This window comes from Falco cherrug, chromosome 4 (assembly GCF_023634085.1).
Source record: "Falco cherrug isolate bFalChe1 chromosome 4, bFalChe1.pri, whole genome shotgun sequence".
Taxonomy (NCBI): domain Eukaryota; kingdom Metazoa; phylum Chordata; class Aves; order Falconiformes; family Falconidae; genus Falco; species Falco cherrug.
The window spans coordinates 75,935,087-75,961,647 of record NC_073700.1 but is presented as its reverse complement, the minus strand read 5'-3'; the positions used below and the strand labels follow the sequence as shown (position 1 = coordinate 75,961,647).

Sequence of the window (26,561 nt, the reverse complement as noted above, 5' to 3'; positions counted from 1 at the left end):
CTGCTACATTCTGTGAGCTACCATGGAGTCCTGCTTAATCTCTCCTAAGTTGGCTCTCAAGTAAAAAAGTTCTGTTGTCTATTTTCCCCAAAAGATATGGCAAAGTAGTATTACTGGTGGCTGATACTAGAACGCAGACTAAAAATAAGCTTAAATTTTTTACTATAATATTTGATTACTGAGAACAATATAGACAGCAATTTTACTAGCTTCTTAGACACTTAAGTCTTTGAAAGATATCCTGCAGCTAAGAAAGAAATTACTATCTTACTGCAGATATGAGTGTGATGTCCTGTGCGTCAATATGTGTGTGACATTGGATGACTGTTAAATCAAAACATAGAGCCAGACACACACAGAAAGAAAAAAAATACTTCTGAACTAGTAGATGTAAGAGAAACATTAGACAGAAGATTAAGACTAGGTACAAGACAGAAGAATTGTCTGAACAAGGATATAAAAAGCAGGGGGAAAAATATTACAAAACTCCTTGTTATTTTGGAAGGTCAGGTTTAGCAGTCTCTGTTTTGAGATCAATGCAAAGAGAAAAGCTGCAAAAAAAAACCCCTGTTTGAAATTATGCAGAAAAATACGAGGACTCTCTGTACACATGTTTTTGTTTTCAGAATTTTCTTTTTAAAAAGGCTTTTTGTTAAATCTTACCTGAGCAAGCCTAGTACATTCCTCAGTTACAGCTTCATTCAGCTCTTCTATAAGTCTTTGTGTAGATTTGACTTCATCATCTATAAATAAAATATGAATAATTTGTAAACACTAGATGCACAACAACTTTTCAAAGGCCTAATTTCCTGCCTCAGTCACATTGCCTCTTCGGCTTTCTTTTTGTTCCATCACACAGACTCACTTATAGTAGAACTGCATGTTCAAGAGGAGGAAGTGGTAACAAATGGCTTTGTGTGTTAGTGATGTCTAGAAACTTTACAGAAACATACTGTAGGGCAAAGAACTTACGCCAAAAAATTATGCAAGGGCAAATTATGGGATGACACAAAAAAACCCATCATGATAACATAAAAGCTCACTATGGCAAAGAAGTAGTAGCAAAGAAGCTTAACTAATGTGGGCAGGGAGTCAATGCAGGAATTCAAAGAACAGAGAACAGAACAAGCCAAAAATATTTTGCTGATGCATTTGCTTATTATTTCAGTAAGGAATACAACTGTGTATGTTAATCTTTTGTATATTTCTTTACAATTAATTGACCCAATACAAATGGCAAAACACGAGTACTTTCTGTTCCTTCTTTTATATTATTATTACTTTTTGTTTGCTTTTTTAAGTACACCAAGTAATAGACTACTTGTAATGGGTAAGCAATTTGGTACAAAACCACTACAAAATGTTCTACAAAAACAATTTATTGGATAGCTACATGCACAAACTTTTGTGATTTTTTTTTTAAAGACACTTACATATCAAGAGCTTCACTGCCATAATTTTGGCCAAGTTACCTGCTTGTTGAATTTTCAAGGTCTGGAGCTCCAGTTGATGCATTTTTTTAAGATCATTCATCTCTTGCAGGTGACTACTTACAAGTTCCTCTTTAAGACTGCAAAGAGCACTCTCTTTTTCTGCTTTCAAGCACTCACGAACCTGGTCTACATGAGCTGAATAAACCAGGGATAGGCAAATGCGCTGTGCTTCCATCTGTAGCCGTAAATCAGTCTTTGAATAAAAAGACACATTTTACAATGAGTGAGAAACAGGAAAATAAAAAAGTCCCATCTTAAATTTCTGAAATCAATAGCGTTGAATGGAATACTGCATATATGGTATACTTTAGGTAAATTTAAATATACAAAGGTTGGAAAATTGAATTGTAACAAAATAGTGTAAGACTTCTTAAATTTAAACTAAAAATTGAACTAAAACCAACGAAACTCAATATGCTCCAATTACTATTTTGCAGTGATAAAAACTCAACAAATGTTACCTGATGAAGTGAAAGCACTATCACCACCAAAGTAAGCTAAGAAAGCTCACTCCAAATACAGGAAAGAAGACCGTATTATTAGTAGACCTTAAAAACATTGATTTCCACGGCTTGTAGTTCTAGCCTGCACTTTTGGTTATTGTTTAGGATATGCCAATAATGAGCTACTTAGAGTTCAAACCTGAACATATTTTTATAGACACTTCTGGACCATAATGATTTTTTAGTTCTATGGCAGGAAATTGCAAGACCCTTATTCACATCCTCATAAAAAACCCCAAACAAATATTACACAGCTGTAGCTTTTTTCTATAATCTCAGAACTGTTTCCAATGTGGCTTTACTTGTGATTTTATTTCTTAGGAAATGAATGAACTACAAAACAACATAGAAGTAGGCAATGGTGGTATTAGTTCACTGCTAGGTGCATTTTTAGAACATGAAAAATAGTAGACTTGTTCTCATCTATTTCTACAGAAAACTTGGTTGCATACTTCTTGCACCACGCTATTCAACTTCATCACTGTATATAAATTTAAAGGCAGATTTATGATTCCAGCACCTAATTAAATACTGGTAATTCAATACTTCGCTATTTTTACTAGCAAATTACAATCCTTTCCATACTACCTGCAATTCATTTACAATACCAAAAAATATGAGAAAAATTTCTCCAGAAAAACTAAGAGATTGGTAACAATCACATGACACGTAACTTATCTTCACACGCTTCTCTTCTCACATTCACATCCAGATACATTTCTTAAGAAGTGGTAACAGCATACACACAGAGATCTTGATGATTGAAGATTAGTTTTTCACAAGCTTGATATTTCACAGGTTTGACAAAAGATAACTGAAGAAGTTAAGAGTTTCACTATCTCTATATTGTTTGAATTGACTACTTAGCAAGTTGAAAAGCTAATCACAGATTAAATTACATCCTGAATAAGTTTTCATCTCAAGTAGGTTAAATCCTATATCAAAGTGTGAAATGTTACAGGCCTCTTCTCCTTACCTTTTTTTGTTGTCATTGTTGATCTAATTAAATGCAAGGGAAGAATATTTCTTTCACTGAAAAACATTATCTTCATACACACTGAGTACGATTACCATTCTGGTCATTCAAGTAACCACTTTCAACCACCGGCTACACTGCCACACACACACAACCACACATCTGTACTTCAAAGTAGCTAATAGGAAAAACATGATGCAAATTTCCAAGTGCAAGGTCCTACAAATTTTCATAGGTAAATTATTTTCTACACTGCTTTATGTAACATACCTGTTCTGATTTTAAGGCATCCACTTGCTGCTGAAGAGTATTATGTTCACTCTGTGCAATGGCTATTAATGATGTTTCATCCGTCAGTCTGTCTGTCACTCCATGCAAATGTTCTACAAAAGACTGCTGTTCTGGTTTCAACATTTGCTCAACTTCCTTTCTTTTTGTTACCTCATGACTGGTATCTTTATCCAAACCTAGATTTCCTCTTAGATTTATTCTTTCATCAACTTTATTCCTTGGACCAGGGGTTTTATTTCTACTTTCAGCTACTGGAGCAGCAGTCTTTAGAGATTTTCCTTTAGAGCATTTTGTCTTAGTGACATTACTACTCCTAATTCCTCTCTGAGCATGGCTAATTATGACTTCTAGTTCTTTACATTTTGCTACAACTTGTTCTTTCTCATCTTTTAAGGATTTAACTTTTTCATTTAAATGACAAATTTCACTATGTTTTGACTTCAACTGTTCCGAGAGATCCGAAAGTCTCAGGGATAATTCCAGTTTCTCACGCTGTGTAACCTCGAGCTTTTCCATAAGTTCTGTCATATCTTTCTCAACGTCTCCAGCCTCAAATGTGTCTGCCCTGAAGACCTTGATTTCTTTACTTCCTTCAAAATCAGAAGTTTTAGTCTTAAATAAAACCAATCTATTGCTTTGCAAGTGGTGAAGTTTTTCATTCAAAGCTTTGAGTTTGCTTTTATATTCAGCTTCCTGCTTATTCTTGGTCTCTTCTAACTCAGTTTTTGCCTTCAGAAGACTTGCACATTCTTTCTGCAGCTCTTCACAATCAGCTTCAAATTTTTTCTCGGTAAATGCAAACACACTCTTCTGCCTTTCAGTATCCTCTTGGAGTTGACCATTTTGGTTTTTAAGTTGCTCATTTTCAGTAATCAGCTTTTCTACCGTTTTTTGCAAGTCCAAAATTTCTGACTTAGAGCTAACACTGTTGTTAAAAATGACATTTTCTTCAGAGCTTACCAACATACTTTTTAATTTCTCTTCCAGAGATTTGTTTTCCCCCTTCAGAATGTTATTTTGCCTTTCAAGTTCTGAACACTTTTTTTTAAAGCTATCTTCTGTCTTCCTCATTTGTTCCTGCATCAACTCAGTTTTAAGCTGCAGCTCCTGAATTTCTTGTTCAAGGGTACCTTTTTCCTTTTCCTCCTGCCTAAGCACTTCAATCTCATTCTGCAGCTCATGGATTTGAAGTGTCATTTCTTCAGATCTAGAATTCACAATAGACTGCTGTAAATCTTTTAGGTTTGAAATCTCTAATATCAACTGATTTTGCTTTGTAATTAAGTTGTCCTTTTCGTATTGCATGGCTTCCATCTTTTGACTCATTTCATTTTGTACCTCATCTAACTGCTGTTTATGATGCATATTCAAGTTATCTTTAAGGTTTTCCATGTTCACCATGTGCTCTTTTTGTAAGTCTTCTTTAAGTCTGGAAAGTTCCTCTTCATGACTAAACAGCAGCTTTGTTCTCAGTCTCTCCAATTCTGCTTCTTGAGATTCAGCCATTCTGTCCAAAACCGCATCCTTCTCCCTTTCTAGCATTTCAAGTTTTATTTTGTAATTTGTGACTTCTGCCTCATGTTTTAATTCCAATTCCTTCCTAAATTCAGAAGCAGAATCCAGCTGAGTTTTTAAATCTTCAATCACAATCTGGTATTTTTCAGCTTCATTTAATCTACATTCCATGTCCACTATAGTCTGTTTGGCTCTTTGAACCTGCTCTCTTGAAAAATTCAGCTCTTGGAAAAGATCTTCGATTTTATTTTGTTGAAGAGACTTCTCAGCTGAAATGACTTCCATTTGTTGTGACAACTCTTGCTTTATTTTTTCCCTTTCATTATCAGCATCTTGCAATTTTACATTCAATTCATTAATTTTAATATTCATTAAATGCATTTGATCTTCATTAACATACTCATTCAAACACAGACCTGAAGTTTTCTCCAATTCTACTTTTTGTTGCAAAAGACGCTGTTCTATTTCCACTGCATGTTGCTTAATTAATTCTTGCTTCATTTGTACAATCTGCTGCCCATGCATTTCATCTAATTCAGCCTGAAGTTGTGCCAGTCTCCTTTGTGTTTCTAATTCCATTCTTTGCACAATGTCAGCTTCAGACTGGCTGTCTTTATAACATCGTTTCTGCAATTCTTCCACAGTTCCCATTAATTGTTTTATTTCATCGGAACACTGCCTTTCTTTCTGTTTGTAGGTGGCAAGTTCAACTTTCATGTTACTTATCTCCTGGTTCTTTAGTGAAATCTGTTCTTTCAATTCTTCAAGCAATTTACTGACATCTGATAATTTTTCCTTAAGCTGAAATGAATTTTTTTCTTCTTCTCCAAGTTTTGCTTCCAGCTCTCCAACTAATGCTTCTTTTTCCTGTAGTTTACTCAAATCTTCTCCCTCATTTTTCTGTTTTTCCTTTAAAAAATGAGCAAAAACCATGTTCTTATTTTTAGTTCATCTGAACATATAAGAACATTTATAGACTTAGCTATTAAACACAATGCCTTTTTTAGAAGGCTAGCGATCATTTATAAGAACTAAATATAAATTATTTGTTGACCTCATTTAAAGGCTTTCAGTACCTTTGGAATAAGTGACAATCCCTGCCCCCGCAAACAAAGGAAAACAACCAAACAAAATCAAAAAACACCAGTTACTTCCATTTTCCCCAGTTGTGCTCTGATACTTTAAAAAAAAAAAATAAAAATTGGTACAAGCTTTGTCTCTTGTCACTGTTAATGATATTTTATTTTTTTAGGAACTTTTAAGATGTTTTCTAGGAAGGATAATAAAAAAAATTACACGAAGAAAAGAACTGGTTCTTTCCTTAAGACAGAAAAGACTGTTCAACCAGGTTATTTTAATTTTTTTTCCTAACAAAATGATCTAATTTAATCAAGACATTCTAATATACAGTATAGTTTCATAATTTGTTGTAAATATTTCTTCATTTTTTTAGAACATGATACATATTACTGATTTAAAAATTTCAGGTTTAAACTATGCATGTATTACGTGTTAGTTAACAGAAGCAGTCTTAAATTTAAAATTAGGTTAGAATTAAAATTAAATTAGAAAAATCTTTGTATGCATTATATACAGCACGCTCACAATCTGTGATTTGGCCCTTATATTTCAAAGCAACTATAAAATCCTGAAAGGAACAAACAGATTAGGAAAAGTGATCTTTCTAGTAAGGAACATACCATTTCATATGCTGTGATTTTGTCTTGAAGGTATGTAATCTGCACTTCAAACTCTTCATTCTTTTTTTGGTAATTCTTCAACAGACATTCTTGTTCTTCTAGCTGTTGCTGATGTGAAATTATCTGTTGCTTGGCTTGCAATAAATCAGCAGCTGTGCAACTATGGCTGGTGTTCCTTAGTGCTTCACTTGCCTGCAACTTGAATGTTAAAAAAAATAAAACTTAAAATACATCAAGTTCTTCAGAAACAGCTTGTACTACATATAAACAATATTTTTATTATTATTTTTTAAATAATGTTATTACTGTATTAAAAAATACATACAAAGAGTGATCTTTATTTTCTTCTTCCACATCACAGGCCTGAAGACTATCGCAAAATTTTAGAAGGTCTTTTAGGAGGTACTGATATAGCCTTATTCATTTGGGATGGCTAACCAATAAAAGATATTCAATATTAAATCATTTCATGGTGAGCTAGCACAGGACAGCAGTGTCTCAGAAACATTTCTAAGTAGTAAAATGAACTAGTTGCAATTACTGTCCCCATAACCAGATTTTTAATAATAAATAACTCAGGCTTCAGAATATAATCCACTTGAAGCTCAAAAGAGCTTTATAAGGTGCTTAAACAGCACAAAATACTACAATATCAACTGCAACACTGTAAACTGTGGTCACACAGGCTAACAGAGCACCTCAGTCACTAGTGCTTTTAGAACAAATGCTTCTCTGAAACTTAACTTTGTTATTTAAATTAACTTCTAATAACACCACAAGAGGCAGGTTTTACCCAAAAATACAGGAAGGACTAGAGCATGAAGTGGTGGGGCCCACCAGAGTTGATGACTGGCTGTTTTGATTTCAAAGGGAACAGGCTGGATTTCTGCCCAAAGCTCTGGGAGCTAATTACACAAGTGTTTTCCCCTAAAATAACTGTCATTACCCAGTATTTATCAGAAGCTACTACCATATACTATGAAAGAAAACAGCCTAATTTTTACTATTCTATAGTGAATTAGTACAATAAACCAGGTACTTTAATGACAACTGTAGGACCCTAAAGTGACTGCTGATCTACATTATGAGAGCAATTCTTCAAAAATGCACAAAAATTCTGTGTTTCTGAAGGAAGTAGCCTTTTATGGACCATCCAAAGTGACACCAATTTTCAAAAACCGATAAATATTGGTAGCACTGTAACTTACATGCTGAAACTGAATTTGCAGTTTTTGACTTTGTTCAGTAAGCTCTAAGAACTCCCTCATAGTTTCATCCTTTTCTTTCCGTGCCTGCTGTAGGTTAGTAGTGAGCTGAGTGATAATGTCATCTCTTTTTTTGATAGCAGCTTCAAATTCTTGCAGCTACAAAATATAAAATTTAAACTATTAGTGTACCTTAAAAAAAAAATACTAGCTAATTCTAGTTAATTAGAAATAAGTCATCCCTACCCTCTCAATTTAAAAGATGTCTCACAGACCTACTGGAGCATTTATGTTTTCACAAACCCTATTTATAAAAATTTCAGAAACAGAATTTCCCCCCTCACCTAACAATATATGACTTCTCTTTATCAAAGAACAAAATCTGAACCTTTAAGAAGGTTAATTGCTATGTATTTAACTTGCTTTTAAACTAAAAAGTGTGGCCACATAAACAAACCATCATAAAGGAAGCCAGAGTAATCTACCTAATAGTGTTTCAGCAATTTTGTACAACTACTCATGTCCACACACTTTTCCCACAATAAATGCAAGTTATATCACCTTTCACTGAAAATGCAATAAATTGCATTCATCATACTAAAAGTATGTAATAGATACCATGCAGTACTCTACATTGTGAACCCTGAGAAATTATTCATAACTACATGAGAAAATCAGCTCAAGCTGCAAAACTTACACAGTGTACCTAACAGATGAATCTTTTGTAATTTGTAATGATGAAGAAATGACAAAAGTACAGAAAAAAATCCTTTGCAACTGTTTAACTTTTTTTGTAGGATTACAATCAGGCCAACAGGAATTCCACAATACTAATTCCAACTATTTTACGTGCAATTACATAAATACATGTGTTACTTGGTTAAATGTCTATTTGAACTTATTTAAAGACTAGTGGTATCTTCATCTCTACATATTGCAAATTTCTTAAAACAGTTATAGAGGATGACTGATGGTTTGTTCCCAAACTGTTCCCCAAAAGAAGCTTCTCCAGGTTACACCCTGAGTCTCGAAGTTAAAATTGTAATGCTTCCAGATAAAGCTTACTGATTTAGAGGATAGGGACATTATTCAGTGGGATACAAAAAACAGAAGTCCCTTAAACAAGCCAAACTATGCAAAGAATTTGAGGAAATTCCTGTAAAGTTCTTTTCACAAGACTGAACTCCTACTATAAAAGCACAGACCTAGTAGAAATACTAGATGTTTGTTATAATAGAGAAAATTAGGAACAGATCAGACACTTAAGTATGTCATACCTTTCCTTTTGCATCTGTTCAAAGAAATTGAATTAATAAATATCTCTGTTCCAATCCACACACTGTTATGATAATTTTCAACTTTTATAATTCAATCTTTTTCTATAAACAACAGGCAGAACTAAAGCAACAAGGTATCTTCCACACTCCCCTTTTACAATTCTTTTGTTTCTTCTGAAAAACAAGCTATATGCATTTCTCAACCGAGATAATATGCACTGTACTACTATCATAAAAAAACATGCTGCAACTATTAAGATATTATTGTACCACAGCCTGCTTTGCTTTAATATATTTTAATTTATTTTTAAATAGTAAACAGTCATTTAAAAAATGCAAACATTTCCACTTTCAGCTTTTTCAGGAAAATCTAGCAGTAGTCACAATTGTGAGAAGCTAGAATTATGTTTATGTTCTTTGTTACGCTGTAATTATTACTATTATGTTTAGCAACACAGACAAAAGACACACTAATCAGAAGCTGAGTTTGACTTAAAATGCAACACCAGAAATTCACCAACAGACAAAGGAATGGTAAACCACCTCCTCCAGGGCAACCAACAAGATCAGTCTAGTATGGTGGAAAAATACAACATCCATTTTCACAGAAAAATACAAATGAAAGCAGAAAAAATTATAACTGTGCAATAATAATGATTGCAAAAATGACAATATTAGAACAATTTCTGTAGTAGTTTGCAACAAATAGAAAAACACAATGATGTGACTTTAATCCAAATTAAAAGAGAGAAGTAAGACATGAAGCATGACAAAGCACTGCTTCCAGTGCATTGCCACACTTGCTTGAACTGGAAGAATATTCTTTACTTTACAATCTAACTTTAAATTCCAATGGCATTTCTAAAGTACAAAATACTTCCCTGTAATCCCAAGATGTTTATTGAAACATTCTGACACAGCTGCCTTGTATTCCAGACGTGAAGTCTGACAAAATATCTTTTTCGTTCAAGGATCAACTAGTTATATTATTTCTTAGGAAGTAAAACCTGAGGTTTTTTTATCTTGGAGCAAAAGAAAGGTATTAAAGAAACGCAGTCTTTGCACAACTAGAGAAGAATTAGGGCTCTCCTTGAAGAAAATTGTCTTTGCATTCCTGATTTGAAGAAAGTCACTTCAAAGACAACTGGAATTTTAGTCACAAAATACAGAGAAGCAAGACACACGATGGAAATGCCATTCAAAGAAACAGAGTGCATAGTATTGATTGAAAGAAATTATGTGTAATTCTGTATCACACACTGACTGCATTGTGAACAGCTGCCATTAAGTGTGAACTCTTTCAGGTGATGCTCTGCAATTTTGCATGTAACCAAGTAGCAAGCAGAAAGCAACATAAGGTAATTATACCTGTTGCAATCCTTCTGTACCATAAGCTGCCCTCATTTCTTCTAGCTCTCTGTTTAGCTCTTCAATTTCTTGTTGTTTCCCAGCCAATTCATCCTCCATCACCTCTAGTTGCATGTGAGAGTGCTGCATTCCATACTCAGAACAAATCTCTCCAATTCCAAATTCTTCTTCCTAAATCAATCCAAGTTCCTTAACACGCCATTTTTTTATGCTTTATCACAGTAAACTAAAATATCAAATGCCACCTTAGAACATTAACATACAAGACAGCATCAAAGATCTTATTGCCATGGTAACCTCTTTTGTTAGTATAATTCACATCTCAGAAGCACTAACATAAAGCATTTCTGCCAGTTCTGCTTTATAATCTTAGCCTTAATAGAAGTAGTAATTTGTTTTTAATTTCAAGTTTAATGACACACTATATTAAAATATAATAAATAATGTAGATGCAGAGCAGAGCATGCAAAATAAAGTATTAGTCAGCAACATAGGTTTTGTTCAGAACAAATTGTTTTGAGGTTTTTAGTATTTACCATTAGTATTATCATTCAATTTGCAATACTGTACCCTGATTAAGTCTGCAGGTATAGCTGTTCTTGTCACAAAACTGCAACCATTTACCTGTATAAAGACAATTTCTAAATACATTATTATTTGAAATAAACCTTGATTTCTATTTTCCATTCATTTGAATCTTTTGTGGGGATTCCTGCAGACCAACAGGAATTTTTATGCTACAAAAATTTCATTTGAAATACAAAGTAGCTTTATATATAGTAAATTGCATCAAAGTAAGCATATGTAACAGGTAAAACACCCAAAACTGCAAAAATGGATACTACTGTCTAAAACCAAACCCCATATTTTGAATTTAAACATCTAAAGAAAGCAGAGGGATTCAGATTTAAAGGTCAATGCAAAGCTTTATACTTAAAATTATTAAAATGCAGTACTATTGCATTTAAAATTGTTTAATATTTCTCTATATTACTAAACATAGTTATGCATTCTAAACGTTATTTATACGCCCCCAAGATTTACTCTTTCTGAAAGTCACCAATCTCTCAATAGTAGATGAAAGGCAGTATCATAAGACTCTTATCCTCAATTTGAAGGAATTTCTTAAAATTGAAAGAACAAGGCAAAATTTATGCATTTAACATAAGACATTTGGGGAAAATCCTCTTTCACCCACCTCACACTGCAATCCCTTTCAGCTTCTGTGAGAATTTTGGTTCTACACACTGTGCAAACCAGTAAGGACAAATCTCCAAAAGGCAAGCAGAAGCCCAAGTGGCAGTTACAGGTCAAAAAACCACCTCCAAATGAAAAGAATTATGTTGTGTACTTCTGGGTAACCATAAAACAGACAGGCAGGCTTTTAAAGGAGCAGACCAATGTTTTAAAATGAGAACGCAGTAATAGCTGTACTTCCCCTCAGAGCTTTCTATTACATCAGAGCCTGAAACAAAATAACGCTACTTGAGACTGAAAGGCATGCATCACAGTGTTTCAGACCGGAATACTATGTTTCCATGAAAGAAAGAAGCTATACTGCTCAGACTTTTGCCATAGTCTAGATTAGGGCTTACTTACAAAGGACTATTACGCCTGAGCAAAGCAATAAGCACAGTTAGAAATGGGATCGATATAGTCATCAAGTTTGTATTAAGAGAATGAATAAACTTGCATTAGACAAAAATTTGCAGAGCTGACACAGTGCCCTTTCAATTCCTGGCTTCCAGTAAAAAGGAAGACAACACAGGCAGATTATTACTTTACTTTAGAAAGAATTAAGAAAATTGCAGTAAACAGCAGTCCAGGCAACTCACAGAGGCACTGCACATCGCTTGTGTATTGCCAGATGTTCGCTCTACATTCAGACATACAAGCATCTACACAACGCCTGGCACCAACGTCTTTATTCAGATTTTGGGGCATGTCCCAGATTAATAACACTAGTAGTTTAACAGAAACTCTATTTTGAAACACTTTTCCTTTTTTTTTTAACTCCCATTTTATTTAGGCTTAATTGATAAAGATGTAGTATAGGATTCTTGTAATCTACCACAGTGGACATGCTTCTCTTCCTGTGAACAACAAAGACTCTTAGTTGCTTTATAACAAGCGCTGCTAGGAAAGACATAAAAGCCTTATCTCATTAAATGTTCCAGACTCCTCAGCAGCTGAAATTTCTACAAAAGACCTTTCACTTATAAAAGGGATTTTGCTATATTCATTCAAAACAACTGCCTGGAACTTCAGAAATCCTGCCTCATTTCACAGGAGCCTAACTCTTAGAGATCACAGAAATGAACCACAGTAATACGGTAGTCCATGCTATTTCTCATCTGGTACCTTCTCCTTTCAAATGCCTTATGCCTTCTCTTAAAGTGCAAACTGAAACACAACAAGACAACAAACTGCACTGCAATCCATGGAAAAAGCAGCCAAACCACAGCAGCAGGGTGCTGTGCACATGGGAGACTCAAGAGCAGCCTGGCAACTTCTAGCACGACAAGAATCCTTCTGTGTCAGAACAGACAAGACAGTTGGGGCTGAGTTACTACCTTCAAAACATCTTAATTTAAAATTATTTTTTCACTTATCTGCAATATATGAAGACTGTAATCCAGATGTCAGCTTCAGCATTAACATCTGTTTACAAAAGGCCTACTGAACTTCTGTGTTTTCTGTCATGGCCCCAGTAGTTTACCCATATAGAGATTTTCTGCAAGCCCATAAATACTACTGATGTAGATTCTTAGAATTTTTTTTCTTTTAAAGCTTTGCAGTTCACCTTTAATGCTGAAACATCCTTATGATGCGCTTAGTTACATACCCCAGCAAACAATCAAAGGTGTAAAGAAACAATCAAACTGCATCGGATTTTAAGGTAATGGAAACAAGGAGTAACCAGAGCTCTAGATACAATTGCATAAACAAAGTAAGAAAAAATTAGATTTTACAACACATTAGCTGCCCAGGAGCAACTGTTCTGGTGAACAACAGACAGGAAACAAGCGAAGGTTATAGAAGTCATTCAATGGACATTCTGATTTTTTTCTTCCTTGTTTGTATTTTCAAAATAATTCACAGAAACAGTATTTACTAATACAAAGTAAAATAAAATTTGTAGTCTATTGGCTAAAAATAAAGGTATTATTTATATTGCATCAGTAAATACATATGTTTAAAACAAATTAATCTTCCAGAAGAACACAAAGAAAACCCAAGTTCCACCACTGAATTAAGGCAGCAATTCATGACAACTGCCACCAGGGGGCAGGATTACACTTACGAAGTCACTGTACCTCTTTTAATGTTCCTTAGACCTTGGAAGACTTGAAACTGTACCCCAGAAAGAGTAGCAATAATATGTAATGTGCGACTACTTATAACATTAATGCCAGTACTACAGAGATCTCCCTTTATCAATAGCTAATTCATGCTCAGCATACTGTTCAATCACTGGCAAATATAAAAAATGCCCTCAATACAACTTATTACAGACAGGCAAGAAGACTTCTGATTAATCAAGTGCTTTGATTTCGTAGTAGAAACATACAGAAGTATCTTTGAATGGATTAACAATTTTACCTCATGTTTTCATTCCCCCCACCCCCCTTTTCTTTTAACTTTTAGACATCCGACTCCTTCACAAAAATTAATACGTAGACCAGCAACACTGCTTGTCACTGTTCTTAGCCTCTCCTCAATTATCTAGTTATGTCACAACTGACTGTATGAAACATAGCAATTAGGGTTACTTGGGAAAATGAATTTCAGTTGTGGGATTTTTGTGTTTTGTTGGGGTTTTTTAATACTCCATAAACAAAAAACATTCTCAGTTTGTGATGAAAATAATTACAATCATCTAACTACAGTTAATAACTTCTGAAGAATAAAAACTAATGGCTTTTTAAAATATCATGGCTTAATACACTTCTTAATATATTAATAGCACACAATAAAGGATTTCTTTATGTAGTGGTTAAGGTTGAGGTATAGAATTTCATTAACATTAAAAAAAATTGGGTAGAGAGTCAATAAGGGGGGGAAAAATAACCAGGTGAAACAGTCTTTCCGTCATACTGTAAAATTGAGGCATACAGAAAATATATGGGGGCAATTTCACCTTACAGTTATAAAAAAACCCACAAATACTAGCTGTTGGAAAAAGCCTAGCTTCCCTTAGTTCCGAGTTGAGACCATAACCTTAAATAGCTGATCACCATTATCATTTAATGTAAGACTATGCAGGTAGGTGTCATCCTTGGTCAAAGTAAGTAATTTGTTACAAAAGGCAAGCTGGCCACATGATGGATTTATCAGTCTCCAGTTTGGCTACTACCTTTGATAATGTATGTATTTAGAAAGGTGGCAAAAAAAAACCTGAACAAGAGACTGTATTTACAATAAAATTCCTTCAAGACAAGAATTCCTATATAAACATTCACTGGTTCCTACAAATTTCGTATTGGCTTATCATTGTGTGTCTGGTAAATTTCCTAAAAAGCAAAATACTCATAACTGAATTTTATCCAATTCCCCAAAAGAAGGGGCTGAAGAATTATAAACATCTGACTTATTTTATCAACTGCAACAAAACAAATTATTTATTACCTATTTCACTTTGAAGCATGACAGCCTTGCTTTCAACATAATTTCTGACAAAAACCACTAAAAAGAATACCAATGTTCTAACCAACGAGGGGAAAGACGAATCAACAAGCCTATGTTTCTACAAATGTGTCATTTCTTAGTATTCTGAAATGGAGGCCATGTATCTGAAAAACGTAAGCACAGCAACATTTCATGCAACTTCAGAATTATGTTGTTACAGATGGAATGCAACATATTCTCATCTTCTTCAACCGAAAAGGCCTCAGATCACTTTATTTACAGGGTGGACGTGAATTTAATTAGAGCTTTTAATAATAAAAATAACATTACAGCTGACATGAAAAATATAGAAAATTCATTTTCTAAAATATACACATTCCTAAACACCCTGTTTCCTCACTGCAGATACCAACCAACTGTAATGAACTGGAATTTAAAAGAGCTTATTAAGATAATAACTCTCACCACTTGAGTTTGTTCTTCACCAGATCCAGTATCACGTTACTATCATCATGTTACTATTCACAAGTTTTGTGTTGCCTGCTTATGTCTTAGAAAATAACTCTGAGGGAGGTAAAAAGTCTTTTGGCATGAATGAGAATAAGAAGTGCCTAGAAATGCACCTATCATTGCATTTTTGGAAAAAATCTTCAGTTTTGAGGAAATCTGCCATTTTGTAAAAGGCACATTCAGAAGGCAGTCTGGATGTAATTCTGTTGTCTTTAGTAGCTGAAAAATTGCTCCCTAATATATTCTGTAGTCACCTACAGAAATCTTTAAAGACTGAAGGGGGGTAAAGTCAAGTGTTTAGATGTGGGAATTCATTTTAAAATAAAAGCTCTGAATTCAAATGATACTAACAACAAAACACTTAAAATCAGAATATATCCACAATTATCATGAGGCACTATGACAGATCTTTTCTGTATTCCACCTCCTCGTGCAAAGATGTGTTTCTTAAGCTTTTGCAATCACTCTTCAGCACTGCTTCCTACCACCTCAGAAGTGATCAAAATTTCTTAGTCTTACTTAGTTACATATGTAATACCTCTCACTTGTAAAAATACATGAACATCAATGCCACTGTCAACTGTTTTCATGGGTTCATTCTTCACATACTGCATATTTCATTTAATAGTAATCACATACCATGGTGATGCATATTCTAAAAAGGTGCAGTAAGGTCACAGGCAGTTGTTCAAAAGTCCATTTGCTACACTCTCAGTGGCAAACTGCGTGCACATACCACCCTATCATCTTACCATACATAAAGCAAACTTGGACCCTTTTTGTCCTTTGCTACTTTAATTCCTATAAACCACATTTTATCTATGAAAAATACAAAATCTTTAAACTGATTATATTTTTCCCCTCCAGGTAGAGTTTCCTTCAACCCCTTGCACGTATCCCTGCATAAAAATGTTTTTTCTTTCCTTCACTTGCAGCACGCCCCAGCAGCTGGACTGGAATTTTCAATTCCAGAAGTGCTGGTCTCAGGGTTTGGATTTGTTTTGGTTGGTTGGTTGGGGGGGGGCTTTTTAAAGAAAATCTGCATCACAAAAAACACACCCTAAGAACAATCACAATTGACCATACCAAGGGTCCATATGGTTCAGTATTCTGTATTTTCAAAGTAGCCCATAATGACTGTCAGGGGACGGGGACGTTTTCCCTGTACTCCCAAGTGCCTCCCTCCCAACACACCAGAAGAAAGTGAGGGTGCTTATCAACAAGGACAGGAGGAAGAAAGGACAGTGGGAGAGAAAAAGTCAGACTGGGGAAGAGAGGGACAGGCAAAGAATTCAACTTAAAAGGCTGAGACCAAATCTATGGAAGAAAGTGCACCTGGGATTTGATGAGGGAGGCTGGAAAGAAAAACTGCCGCTTTCACCTAGGACAAGTTGAGCTGAACAGTAGAAGGACCCCAATATAAGAAGAGGGAATAAAGCAGAAGAGGTTTTCAAGGAAAAGGGAGAAAAAAAAATATTAAAAGAAGTTACCAAAGTTACTTCAGCAACAGAGGCTCATTTGGTTAGTACACCCCCTCTTACTTGTTGCCAAGCTTAAGATTCTGGGTTGTGTTCTGCAGAACTGTTTAGCACAAAGATCTGCAAAACAGGACCCAGATTGTCACCACAAAAAGCAATTGAGACACAAAAAATTAATTTTTTAAACTAGAAACAATATTTACTGTAATCAGATATTCCATGGCTATTTCTTGCAAGCATGTTCTTGACCCATGGTTATGAGTGAGGTAGTTTACTCCTCACAAACATACAAACTGTTTTATTTGGCATGACCAAAGTTCGGTATATGCTACCAGCCTTCGATGTTACAGAGACGAGCAGTAGATCCCAATGTGTGGTGGCCTGACCCCTGCCCACAGCTAGGCACCCCTTCCAGTCACTCACTCACTCCACCTACCAGCAGGACAGAGGAATCAGAAGGCTAAAAGCAAGAAAATTCACGGGCTGAGATAAAGACAGCTTAATAAGTGAAAGAAAACAAAACAAAGCCCCTAAACAAGGGATGCAAAAGCATCACGTCACCACCTCCCATCAGCAGACTGATGCCAAGCCAGTCACTGAGCAACAGCTGCTTTGGAACTCATTAAAACATAATCAACTTGTTAAATAGTTGCCCACAGAAATTTAGTAGAGCTTATGCACAGCCACAACTCCAATGGCAACACAAAGCATTAATACAACCATAATGATGACATTGTTACAACAGTTCATATATCTACTGGATTATTGATTATAGTAGCCATCCCATTATGTAGTCAACACAATGCTTGCTTTAATGGTACATGAACGATACCAGTAATAACATGAAACAGCTTTCTCTAGTATCATGTCTGCTCTTTCTTTCCTTCTCTTTTTGAAAACAATGCACAGCATTGCAGTAAACACGCAAAAGAAAAGTTGAAAGAAAAGTTAGGAAAAACATTACTTCAGTCTTACCTCAGAACTGTAATCTTCTACTGTGGTGGAAATTTCACTTTCCGGCTAAAATAAAATATTAAAATATTTACAATGATGGCACTCTAACAATATTAAAGAAGACATTTTCCATCCGTTTCTGAGAATGCAGACAGTATTTGAAAATAGTAAGGTATACATGAATTTGATTAGAATATATATATATCTATCTATATCTATATATCTATATCTATATCTCAAAGGCCACCTCCACTTTCTTGAAATCCCAGCTTAAAAAAAAAAGTTACTTTGCTATTCTATGATCATGGAAACATTGTAATTATCTGACAAAGTCTTCTTTGCTATACTATGATCATGGAAACATTATAATTATCTGACAAAGTCTTCTAATAAAAATACAATGTACAGGTACCAAATAATATTTGGAAATATTACTTGTATTATTTTTTTTAAAGTAGTAAGGAGTACCAAGAAAAGGACTTTTCTCTGGTAGAGCTATTTTACCCAATTAGCAACATTGCTGGCTTAAAAACATCATCATCATCTATCGAACGTCATTTTCATACAGGCAAGACTTTTGATGTTGACTAGAGTTTTAAAACAAACACTCATATTCTCCTTCCGCTTCCATGGAAACCAAGGAAAAGTAAAAGTGACCAGGAAGATCAAGGACAAAGACTCAAATCTTGTGATCTAATAAATCAGAGCAATTAAAGGAACAAAGTCTTAACAAAGTGAGCATAAACGTGCCATGAAGGACACTTGATTTAAATACAGAGTATCTTGCTGACCTATATACAATATAACAGGCTTGAGAATCAAGATGTTAGTAGGAAAATATGCAAAATCAAATTATCTACAAAATGTGCCCTACTGTGGAGTAAGTACCCTTTTGAACTCAAAAGGCGTAATTTTGAGTTAAAACTACTTTAGCAAAAATGAAGTGTACATAATAGGCTTTTCCAAAATTCATTTAACACATTAACCAGCCTCACATTAAATCAGTTTTCATTTCACACTTAATTCTGTCAGTCTTATTTTCAAAGGAACATAGTCAGTTTTATATCAGTAGACATCAGTAAAATTTGGAACTGTCAGCTGCGTTTTGTTTTGTATTTTTTTTTAAAGAAATCTGCCACTCAGACCTACTGGACGTCTGCAGTTTTTATAGTCCCAACATCATCGATTGTACCTATTTTGAATCCAGTATGCAGCTCCACAGTGCAATTAACCTAAAAAGAGGGTATTACGTACAGAGTACTCAAACCTAATTAAAAATACAAACGTGGAAGCTAAAATTCATACAGTGGTCCACCTTAAAAATAAGTCAAGATAAAACAGAAATCAAAACTATGGTTTAAAACCACAGGGTGACAAAAGTGTTTCTGCTGTGGAATATACAATTAGTACTTCACAATATTTATTTTTTATATAAATATATATTGTATTCCTATTATATACACTTATATGTATATTTGTGTATATAAGCATATACACACACAAATTTTACATTGTATTTGTCATCTGTGTCCTTGTTCTAGGACAAAGTTCTCTGGAAGGAATAATAAAATCAGGGAAAACCACATTGTTACTTATATACATGACAAGTGTATGGCTGTATCACACTACAATTTTTCATTGTTTGTTCCAATTCAGAAGACTTCACAAAGAAATATTAGAAGTATTCCTATAAATGTACATATTTAATTCTTTAAGTTCTTTATATGGTGCATGAAATGCAGGTACTTCAACATGCAAAAAACAAGGACAAGTAGTCTGACTTCTTATATAGTTTTTCCTTGTAATGTTTTTGAATTATATAAACATCTCCTTGTTTATAAGATGACAAATGAATGTTTAGATCCTGGGATAAACACAAGCCTAGTACATAATTACAGTAAAAGGCAAAGAACTTGTAGATCGAATATATTAGGTTAGAGTGAGAAAATATGATCTCACAGAAAGGTGATTACTGAAAATAATTCTCTATTTTTTTAATGATAATTTGGCCAGATGCTTTAAAAATTAATATATTGCTGGTCTTTCCTAAATACCAATCTAAAGTAAAAGAACCTCTAAAACAGTTTTTAAAAAATTATCAAAACCCATAGTGTTCCATCACTCTAGGTGTACAATACCTGTTAGCAGCATAAATATTCTAAAATATCTCCTTCAATCCTGGATCTAGATATTTTTTTGGCTGTTAGGATCAAGTATTTTTGCTAAGGGATTTATTGAAGGTAAGTACAGAAAGATGGCTAAATGAACTCAAGTTACATGGATCTGATTTTTATGCTAAGGGGTTCATCCAAACCCTGCTAAAAATCAATTTAAAAGACTTAAATTCTGTGAGGTCACACATTAAACTGTAAGACTTAATGCTGTTTTTTTGCTGCCACACTCAATAACATTACAAGTAGCCAACAATTTACAGGCACTCATCCTGCCCTCCTAACAGCTGTGCCTAAGAGCTGACCAACCTTATTTCAAAATCCAGTACCTTCCATTAGCCATCCATTCTGTATGCTTTAGTAGTTCTTTGGTCAACAGAATTAATTATGTTCTATACGGATCAGCTGTCCAAACCACAGGGGTCCAGTTTAAAAGGAACTGCTTCAAAAAGTTCATATATACCCACACTGTATTTATGGAATTTGAAATAGGTATCTGTTACACTGACTTCAGGCTGTTAGTTTGCATGTATTCTACCATCCACGCCCCAGAACATTTTCTTGCTACAAACAGTTCTCCTCTTCTGGCAAGATGTTTTAATTCTTTACTTACTATTTTCTTCACTGATGAGGTTGATAGTTGCCTATAGTCTTTGAGATGTTTACTCTGTATTTTAACTATCTCCATCAACTCTGCACATAGTACCTTTAGTGATAACACTTAAGGATTCAGAAAATTTAACACACTTTCATCTGTATACATTCTGCACAGGAAATACTGCAAGATGATACAAAAAAGGGAATAATCAGGCTGTGGAACACAGAAGTTTCATTCCAGAGTAACTTGCTTCTGTACGCAGTTAAGCATTGCTCAGAAGTTGCGTTCTTTGGTACTGGATGCCCAACATTATCACAGCGTTCACAAAAGAACTCATATATGAAACTGGCCACAAGAACTGAAATGTTATTTTTCTGTTTCTTTAGAAAACTTTCATATGTAACAATAAAATGTTTGGCAAGAACGGACATCCAGTATTAAACTACTGCAGCTGCAATGGATGAGAGTATTAAAGGGCAAGAACCAAGACCGAGTATTCATGGAACAGAATTCTACCTGAAGTAGATTCTTTGACCTTTTTTATGACCTCAGTGTAAACTGTTACAAAAATGGAACTCCAAAATTCTGGATTCATTCCTGAATGCACAATAGCCAGTATCAGAAGCAAAACCAAGTTATTTTAGCTTGGCCAGTTTCACATGGGTCACTAGAGATCCATAGATGATCACAACCTGTGTGAGACTAAGGAAGAGGTCCATGACTAGGAAGAGAGGCCAAGAGAATGTAATCTGAAAATCCCAGTCATGAAACCCTCTCTTTAGGTCATTCTGAACTTTATGGATCTTTAATATTTGCAGAACATTCTGAATATGATGTGCTATTCTAATATATTGACTTGCCATGCCTTTTTTAGCTCTTAATCCAAAAATCATTCAATTCAAAGGAATGTATTCCCTGGTAATTTATGACCCAAACCATCTGACTACAATCAGATTTAAATAGAGCACATCTCAGCGGAGATAAACCATGGCCAAATATGCATATAACCTGCAGTGAGTTACCTCACTCCTCACTGTATAAATTTCCTGTATCAGAAAACATCATAATTTAATTAGGTTTCTATTCTTTGATAATATGGCCTTATAAATGTTTAAATTAAAATTAAATACTCTGTAAATCTGGCAAGACCATCTTCAATACAGGTAACTTCCATGTCAGTAAATCTATTACAGATCAGTATTTACACAGAGAAAGGAAGGCAGCATACCAGAGGTTGTCTCATGCATCAAAGTAAAATGGCAAGATATTCTGGCAATCTTTTGGCCAGATGGTGAAAGGGAAGATGACTGATTTCAGTCAGAACCATATGCTGCTGAGAATCTATTAGCTTCTCTTGGGGCACTGACTTTACTATTGAACAGACTATTTCCAAACATTTTTTTATCTTTACTCTCCAATTTAAAAATATTTTTCAAGGGATGCTACACTGTCTGAAGTGACCGGGCTAATTGTCACTACATTTTATTTACCCACCCTTTTCTTCCAAATCCTTCATCACATTGTACTTCTTAGAATAGCTCTTCTCTAGTCAAAGCCTTTGGCTGCTCTTTGCTTTCATGCGTGTATCATAGGAATGCCTTACCCACTTTCACCACCTACACTTTTCCTCAATGAGGCAACCTCTCTGTGTCTCCGCACTGGTTATGTTATTGTATTTCTGTCATTTTCTTAGTTCTTCCCAAGAATCCTACCCAGTGTCTCCCTTCTCACTCTAAGTTCTTTGCCTGTCAAATCTCAGGCACTAACTGGAACAAGTTATAGAAATGAAACAATGAACATGGAGCTTTATCACCTGTTTGAGCAAACAGTTAAGCTATTCTAAAACTATTGCCAAACGGATTTGTCCTGTGAAAAACAAAAGACGAGTTACTAATCCAACCTTAGTCAATTAGCAGGTATTCTTCACCGCAGAACTTTGAACTTTTCTTTTCTAAGAAGCTTTGTATAATAGCTTTTACTACCAGGTGACTCAAGGACAATTTTACTGTGCCACAAGTTAATTTCTTTTGCTTTCCTGGCATTGGTACATCCTTCCAAAGCAGTCTGCTCCAATGCATCATTTCAAGACTTCTCAGAGAAGGTGATCTCATCAGTTATTTACCTTGGAAGTGGCTTTTGCTTTCTTCCATTTTTAATTGCAGGAAGTAACAAAAATAAGCAATCCCTAAACCAAGAGTTCCATTGATCCAATTTATTTCCTGGGCTGTGTCTTCTACGATTATTTTTACTACTATATGGAAAAGGAAACTATAGATGTCAAGACCAAAAGATAACAGGGTGCGACAGAATAAAGACAAAAAACAAAAGGAACTAGAAGTACAACATATTATTCTCTTTGTAAGATCAAGACAAAAAGCATTCAACATGAAACAAATTAAGACGCAGAGACTTTAACCAAGAAATACCAACTGGCATTTCTCTTAATAAATCTTGTAAATTAACTGTTCCTCTGACAGAGGATGGAAAACCTTATAGAGATTACAAGTAAGTTCAGACAGAAGGTAAAACGGAATGGATAAGGACAGTACAAAACAATCATAGTTCTTCCAGAGTTCTTCCAATTAGTTTCTGTAACACGAGAGATTACAGGGGAAGCGAGGAACCCACCCTTAGGAAGACAGAGAGAAAAAACCTGAAAGGGATGACTGCAAAAAATAACATTGAATTCTCTGAACAGACTTTTACCCTCTCTGAACAGGAATTCCTCTAACTTCAGGTGGGCAATAAGCTCCCAGGCAATAATTCCCAATAGGGACTAAAAGAACATACTAGAAAAGCTTCAGGGAGATACACTTCTATCAACAAAACTATCACAGAAGAGCCCAGGTGGGATTTTTAGATAAGACAAGCAGTATAGTCAGATGCTCTATTCTGTGGTACAGAAGGAACAATTCTAAATATGAATCCCAGTAAAAGATGAAATAATAAGTGGAAACAAAATTTAGCTAGAAAACAATCCTTCATGATGCTTCCAGTAATCTTGCCTTATTCTGCTGACACAGCAGCCTACAAAGATTTAACGTTGGGTGAAAAAAGCAAACAGCTCGAAGAAGCTGTCTGTAATTCTCCATCGCAGAGATTAGTCTGAAACTGTCTATTACATTGGCTGCCATTTCAGCTAAGCAAGTTCTAATCCAATTACTGTAATACAGGCTCTCTGTCCAAATCATGGCACTTACAAGACTAAAAACAGCAAGTTGTGAGATTCACTGTTTCAGAATTTTTCCTCTTTCATTCATAATGCACAGATAGAGACTTCAGCAATCACCTTCCAACTCCAAAGTATCATATACTTATTTGTCATGAATAAGCAAGCCACAAACAACATGTAACAAAGGAAATTACTCTCTCAGTTGGGAGCAGTGTTATTTTAGTGGAAGTGAACAGTTTTAGAAATCACTAAGACATGAGTAATTCAGGAGAGTCAAATTACAAATAAACACTGGTTACCATGCTTATTCTTTAAAACTACATTTAAAAAAAAACAACTAAAGAAGAAAACCCAACAAGCAAAAAACCCCTCTGCATCTCTATATTTATTTATTTAAAAATAAGTTGAGTGCTTCTGGGAATAAGACAGACCTCAGAAAAATCATACCCAACCTTAAGAATGTATCTATCTGTACAATCTGTAGCAACTGCAGCACAGATATTTTTTCCATTTTTAAAATCATCTGTTTTGCACTGTTAGAATTCAAAGGCCAACAAAGGCTGCTAGTACCAACCAATCTAATCAGACCTACTTTGAGCACAGGTTCGGACTAGATGACCTCAGAGCACCTAAATTATTCTATGATTCTGTACTTTACACCCTGTTTTTCCAATTGTAATAGAGATACTTATTCCGACTGAGAGTAAGCACATCAGCAATGTCCATCTGTAACATGCAATCATGATGTACCTTAAAATGTATTTAAGTTTCTTCATACAGTTATCATATTTATGTAGACTATAATATTCTTAAAACAACAGTTTAAGTGATTCCCTCTGAATAGCTCTCTGCCCTAGCAGTCCTCTGTCTTTAGCTGTAGCTAATCTACTGCATTTCATAAAGTACACTTCTCTCTTTTCCTAGAAGGCAATAAGTCTCATCTTCACCTATGAGAACAGTCACTGTGGTATTAAATACTCTTTGAAAAATTTATTACCTCCTCCAGGAAAAGCTCCGAGTTGAACAGACAGTTTTAGTGAGTTACTACAAACAGTTGTGAAGCCCTAACATGATCTTTCTAAGTATGAAAAGCTACATATTAAAGGCATGCATCTATAAAGTTCAAAATAGCTAGTGTACTGACATACTGTAGGCTGAAAATTGTGAAATAAATGGACCTTTACATGTTTTTATTTGCATGTATGATTTAATCTCCCTGGCGGAGGGGCAGAATGACTTCTATTTTTTAAAAAAACACAAATGCATAATTTCTCTATTACTTCTCAGCTGCTGGAAATGAGAGAATGGAGCCAAAATAGTTTAAAATGGGTCTATCCTAGCACAGGACTGACAAGTCAAAATGCAGAGCATTCATCTGTATTACATCTCTCAGAAAAGACTGCATTCACATGCACAGAGCTAGGAATCTGCATTGAGCTCGTTGTTCAGAATGCCACTCATGTCCTTAGAGGCACTGCTTTCACGAATGGAATGAGCTATTCTGTAAATAACATCAGCATCTCTGTCCCTCATATCTAGAACCACATATTACGTTACATGAATACATGTCCACCCAGAACTGAACTGCACTGCCAGTGTGTATCACACCGGGCATCTTACAACCTTCCCAGAGCATGTACTTTCAGCCACTAGCAATCAGGATTATATTTCATTAAGTAGTACAAGTAGACTATCTGTTTATCAGTCTCTTAAGTCATCCAGTTCTAAGTAATGTTTTCTAAATTCATTCCTCTTCCTCATTAACCAGAAAGACTCAAATTACATTATGGATACTAGTTCCGCATTTTGCTGTAGCCATAGCTACAGTGGTCAGAAATTCACTGCAATTTGTAAATTTTTAATAAAACAAAATGCATAAAATGAAGTGATAAAACAAAACCAATTTTTGCCAATTTAGGGAGCACAGCAGTACCAACAAACTTTCCATAAATTACAGCACACGCACAGCAGGCAGGTAGAAAGTGCCTTCTCTGGACATATTAAGGACAGACAGAAATATCTAAAATCTCCACTCTGAAAATTAATGGACCATTTTGCTCCCCTCAAAATCAACTGTTTACAGCATGAGACAAACTTACCTCAATGGTGTAAGCCTGGCTGTGTTTGATAATTTCTCCACTATGCAAAGTCCTGATAACAGCAAAGTCAGCAGTAGCAGCTGCTCCCCTTCGGCTGCTGCACGTGGATGTTTCATCACCTCGAGATTGATCAGTATCAGTCCCATCTTGTACTGATTCTTCACCTTTGATGTTTGCTGTTTTCTTCTTCTTTTTCTGCTTCTTTGATCCATTCTGACTATCAGTTTGTGCCTTTCGCTGCCTAAATTGGGCAAGCTGTACAAAGACAAAAATCTTGTTAAAGGTGAAAGTTTTCCTCTTTATTACTAATGACATGCTCTATAATGGCTTACTAGCTATTCTACATAAAGCTTCAAGACTCAGATTATTTTTCCATTTACATACATTTCCCATTTCCATAGTTTGCTTTAAAAAATAATCTTAAATGTAAAACAACAATCTAATAATGAATTCCTTTTCAGTTCCGTATGATCAAGTTACTGTTGTACAGACTGATACCTAGAAATCAAAATACTTAAAGTAAAGGTACAAATGTCATTATAAAGGACAAACGCAATAAAATAGCCTCTGATCTCATTTTTCAATTATAGAGTAACAAATCCCTCAAAATTAATTTACAGAA

General features: G+C 34.8%; 1 protein-coding gene across 9 annotated transcripts in view; it reads right to left on the bottom strand.

The window, feature by feature from the left end:
* The window catches only part of AKAP9 (A-kinase anchoring protein 9), a 120,793-nt gene that overhangs the window by 66,683 nt on the left and 27,549 nt on the right, over nt 1-26,561 (bottom strand). For 6 of the 9 annotated variants that reach the window (XM_055706577.1, XM_055706582.1, XM_055706580.1 and 3 more), the window contains exons 2-10: nt 25,940-26,194; nt 17,921-17,965; nt 10,899-10,952; nt 10,329-10,499; nt 7,687-7,842; nt 6,479-6,676; nt 3,243-5,687; nt 1,473-1,686; nt 664-743 (exon numbers count right to left, since the gene is read on the bottom strand). In XM_055706577.1, coding sequence (XP_055562552.1) covers nt 664-743; nt 1,473-1,686; nt 3,243-5,687; nt 6,479-6,676; nt 7,687-7,842; nt 10,329-10,499; nt 10,899-10,952; nt 17,921-17,965; nt 25,940-26,194 — 3,618 coding nt within the window. The remainder of the gene's footprint in view (nt 1-663; nt 744-1,472; nt 1,687-3,242; nt 5,688-6,478; nt 6,677-7,686; nt 7,843-10,328; nt 10,500-10,898; nt 10,953-17,920; nt 17,966-25,939; nt 26,195-26,561) is intronic. The other 3 variants (XM_055706584.1, XM_055706585.1, XM_055706586.1) reach the window with 3 other exon arrangements.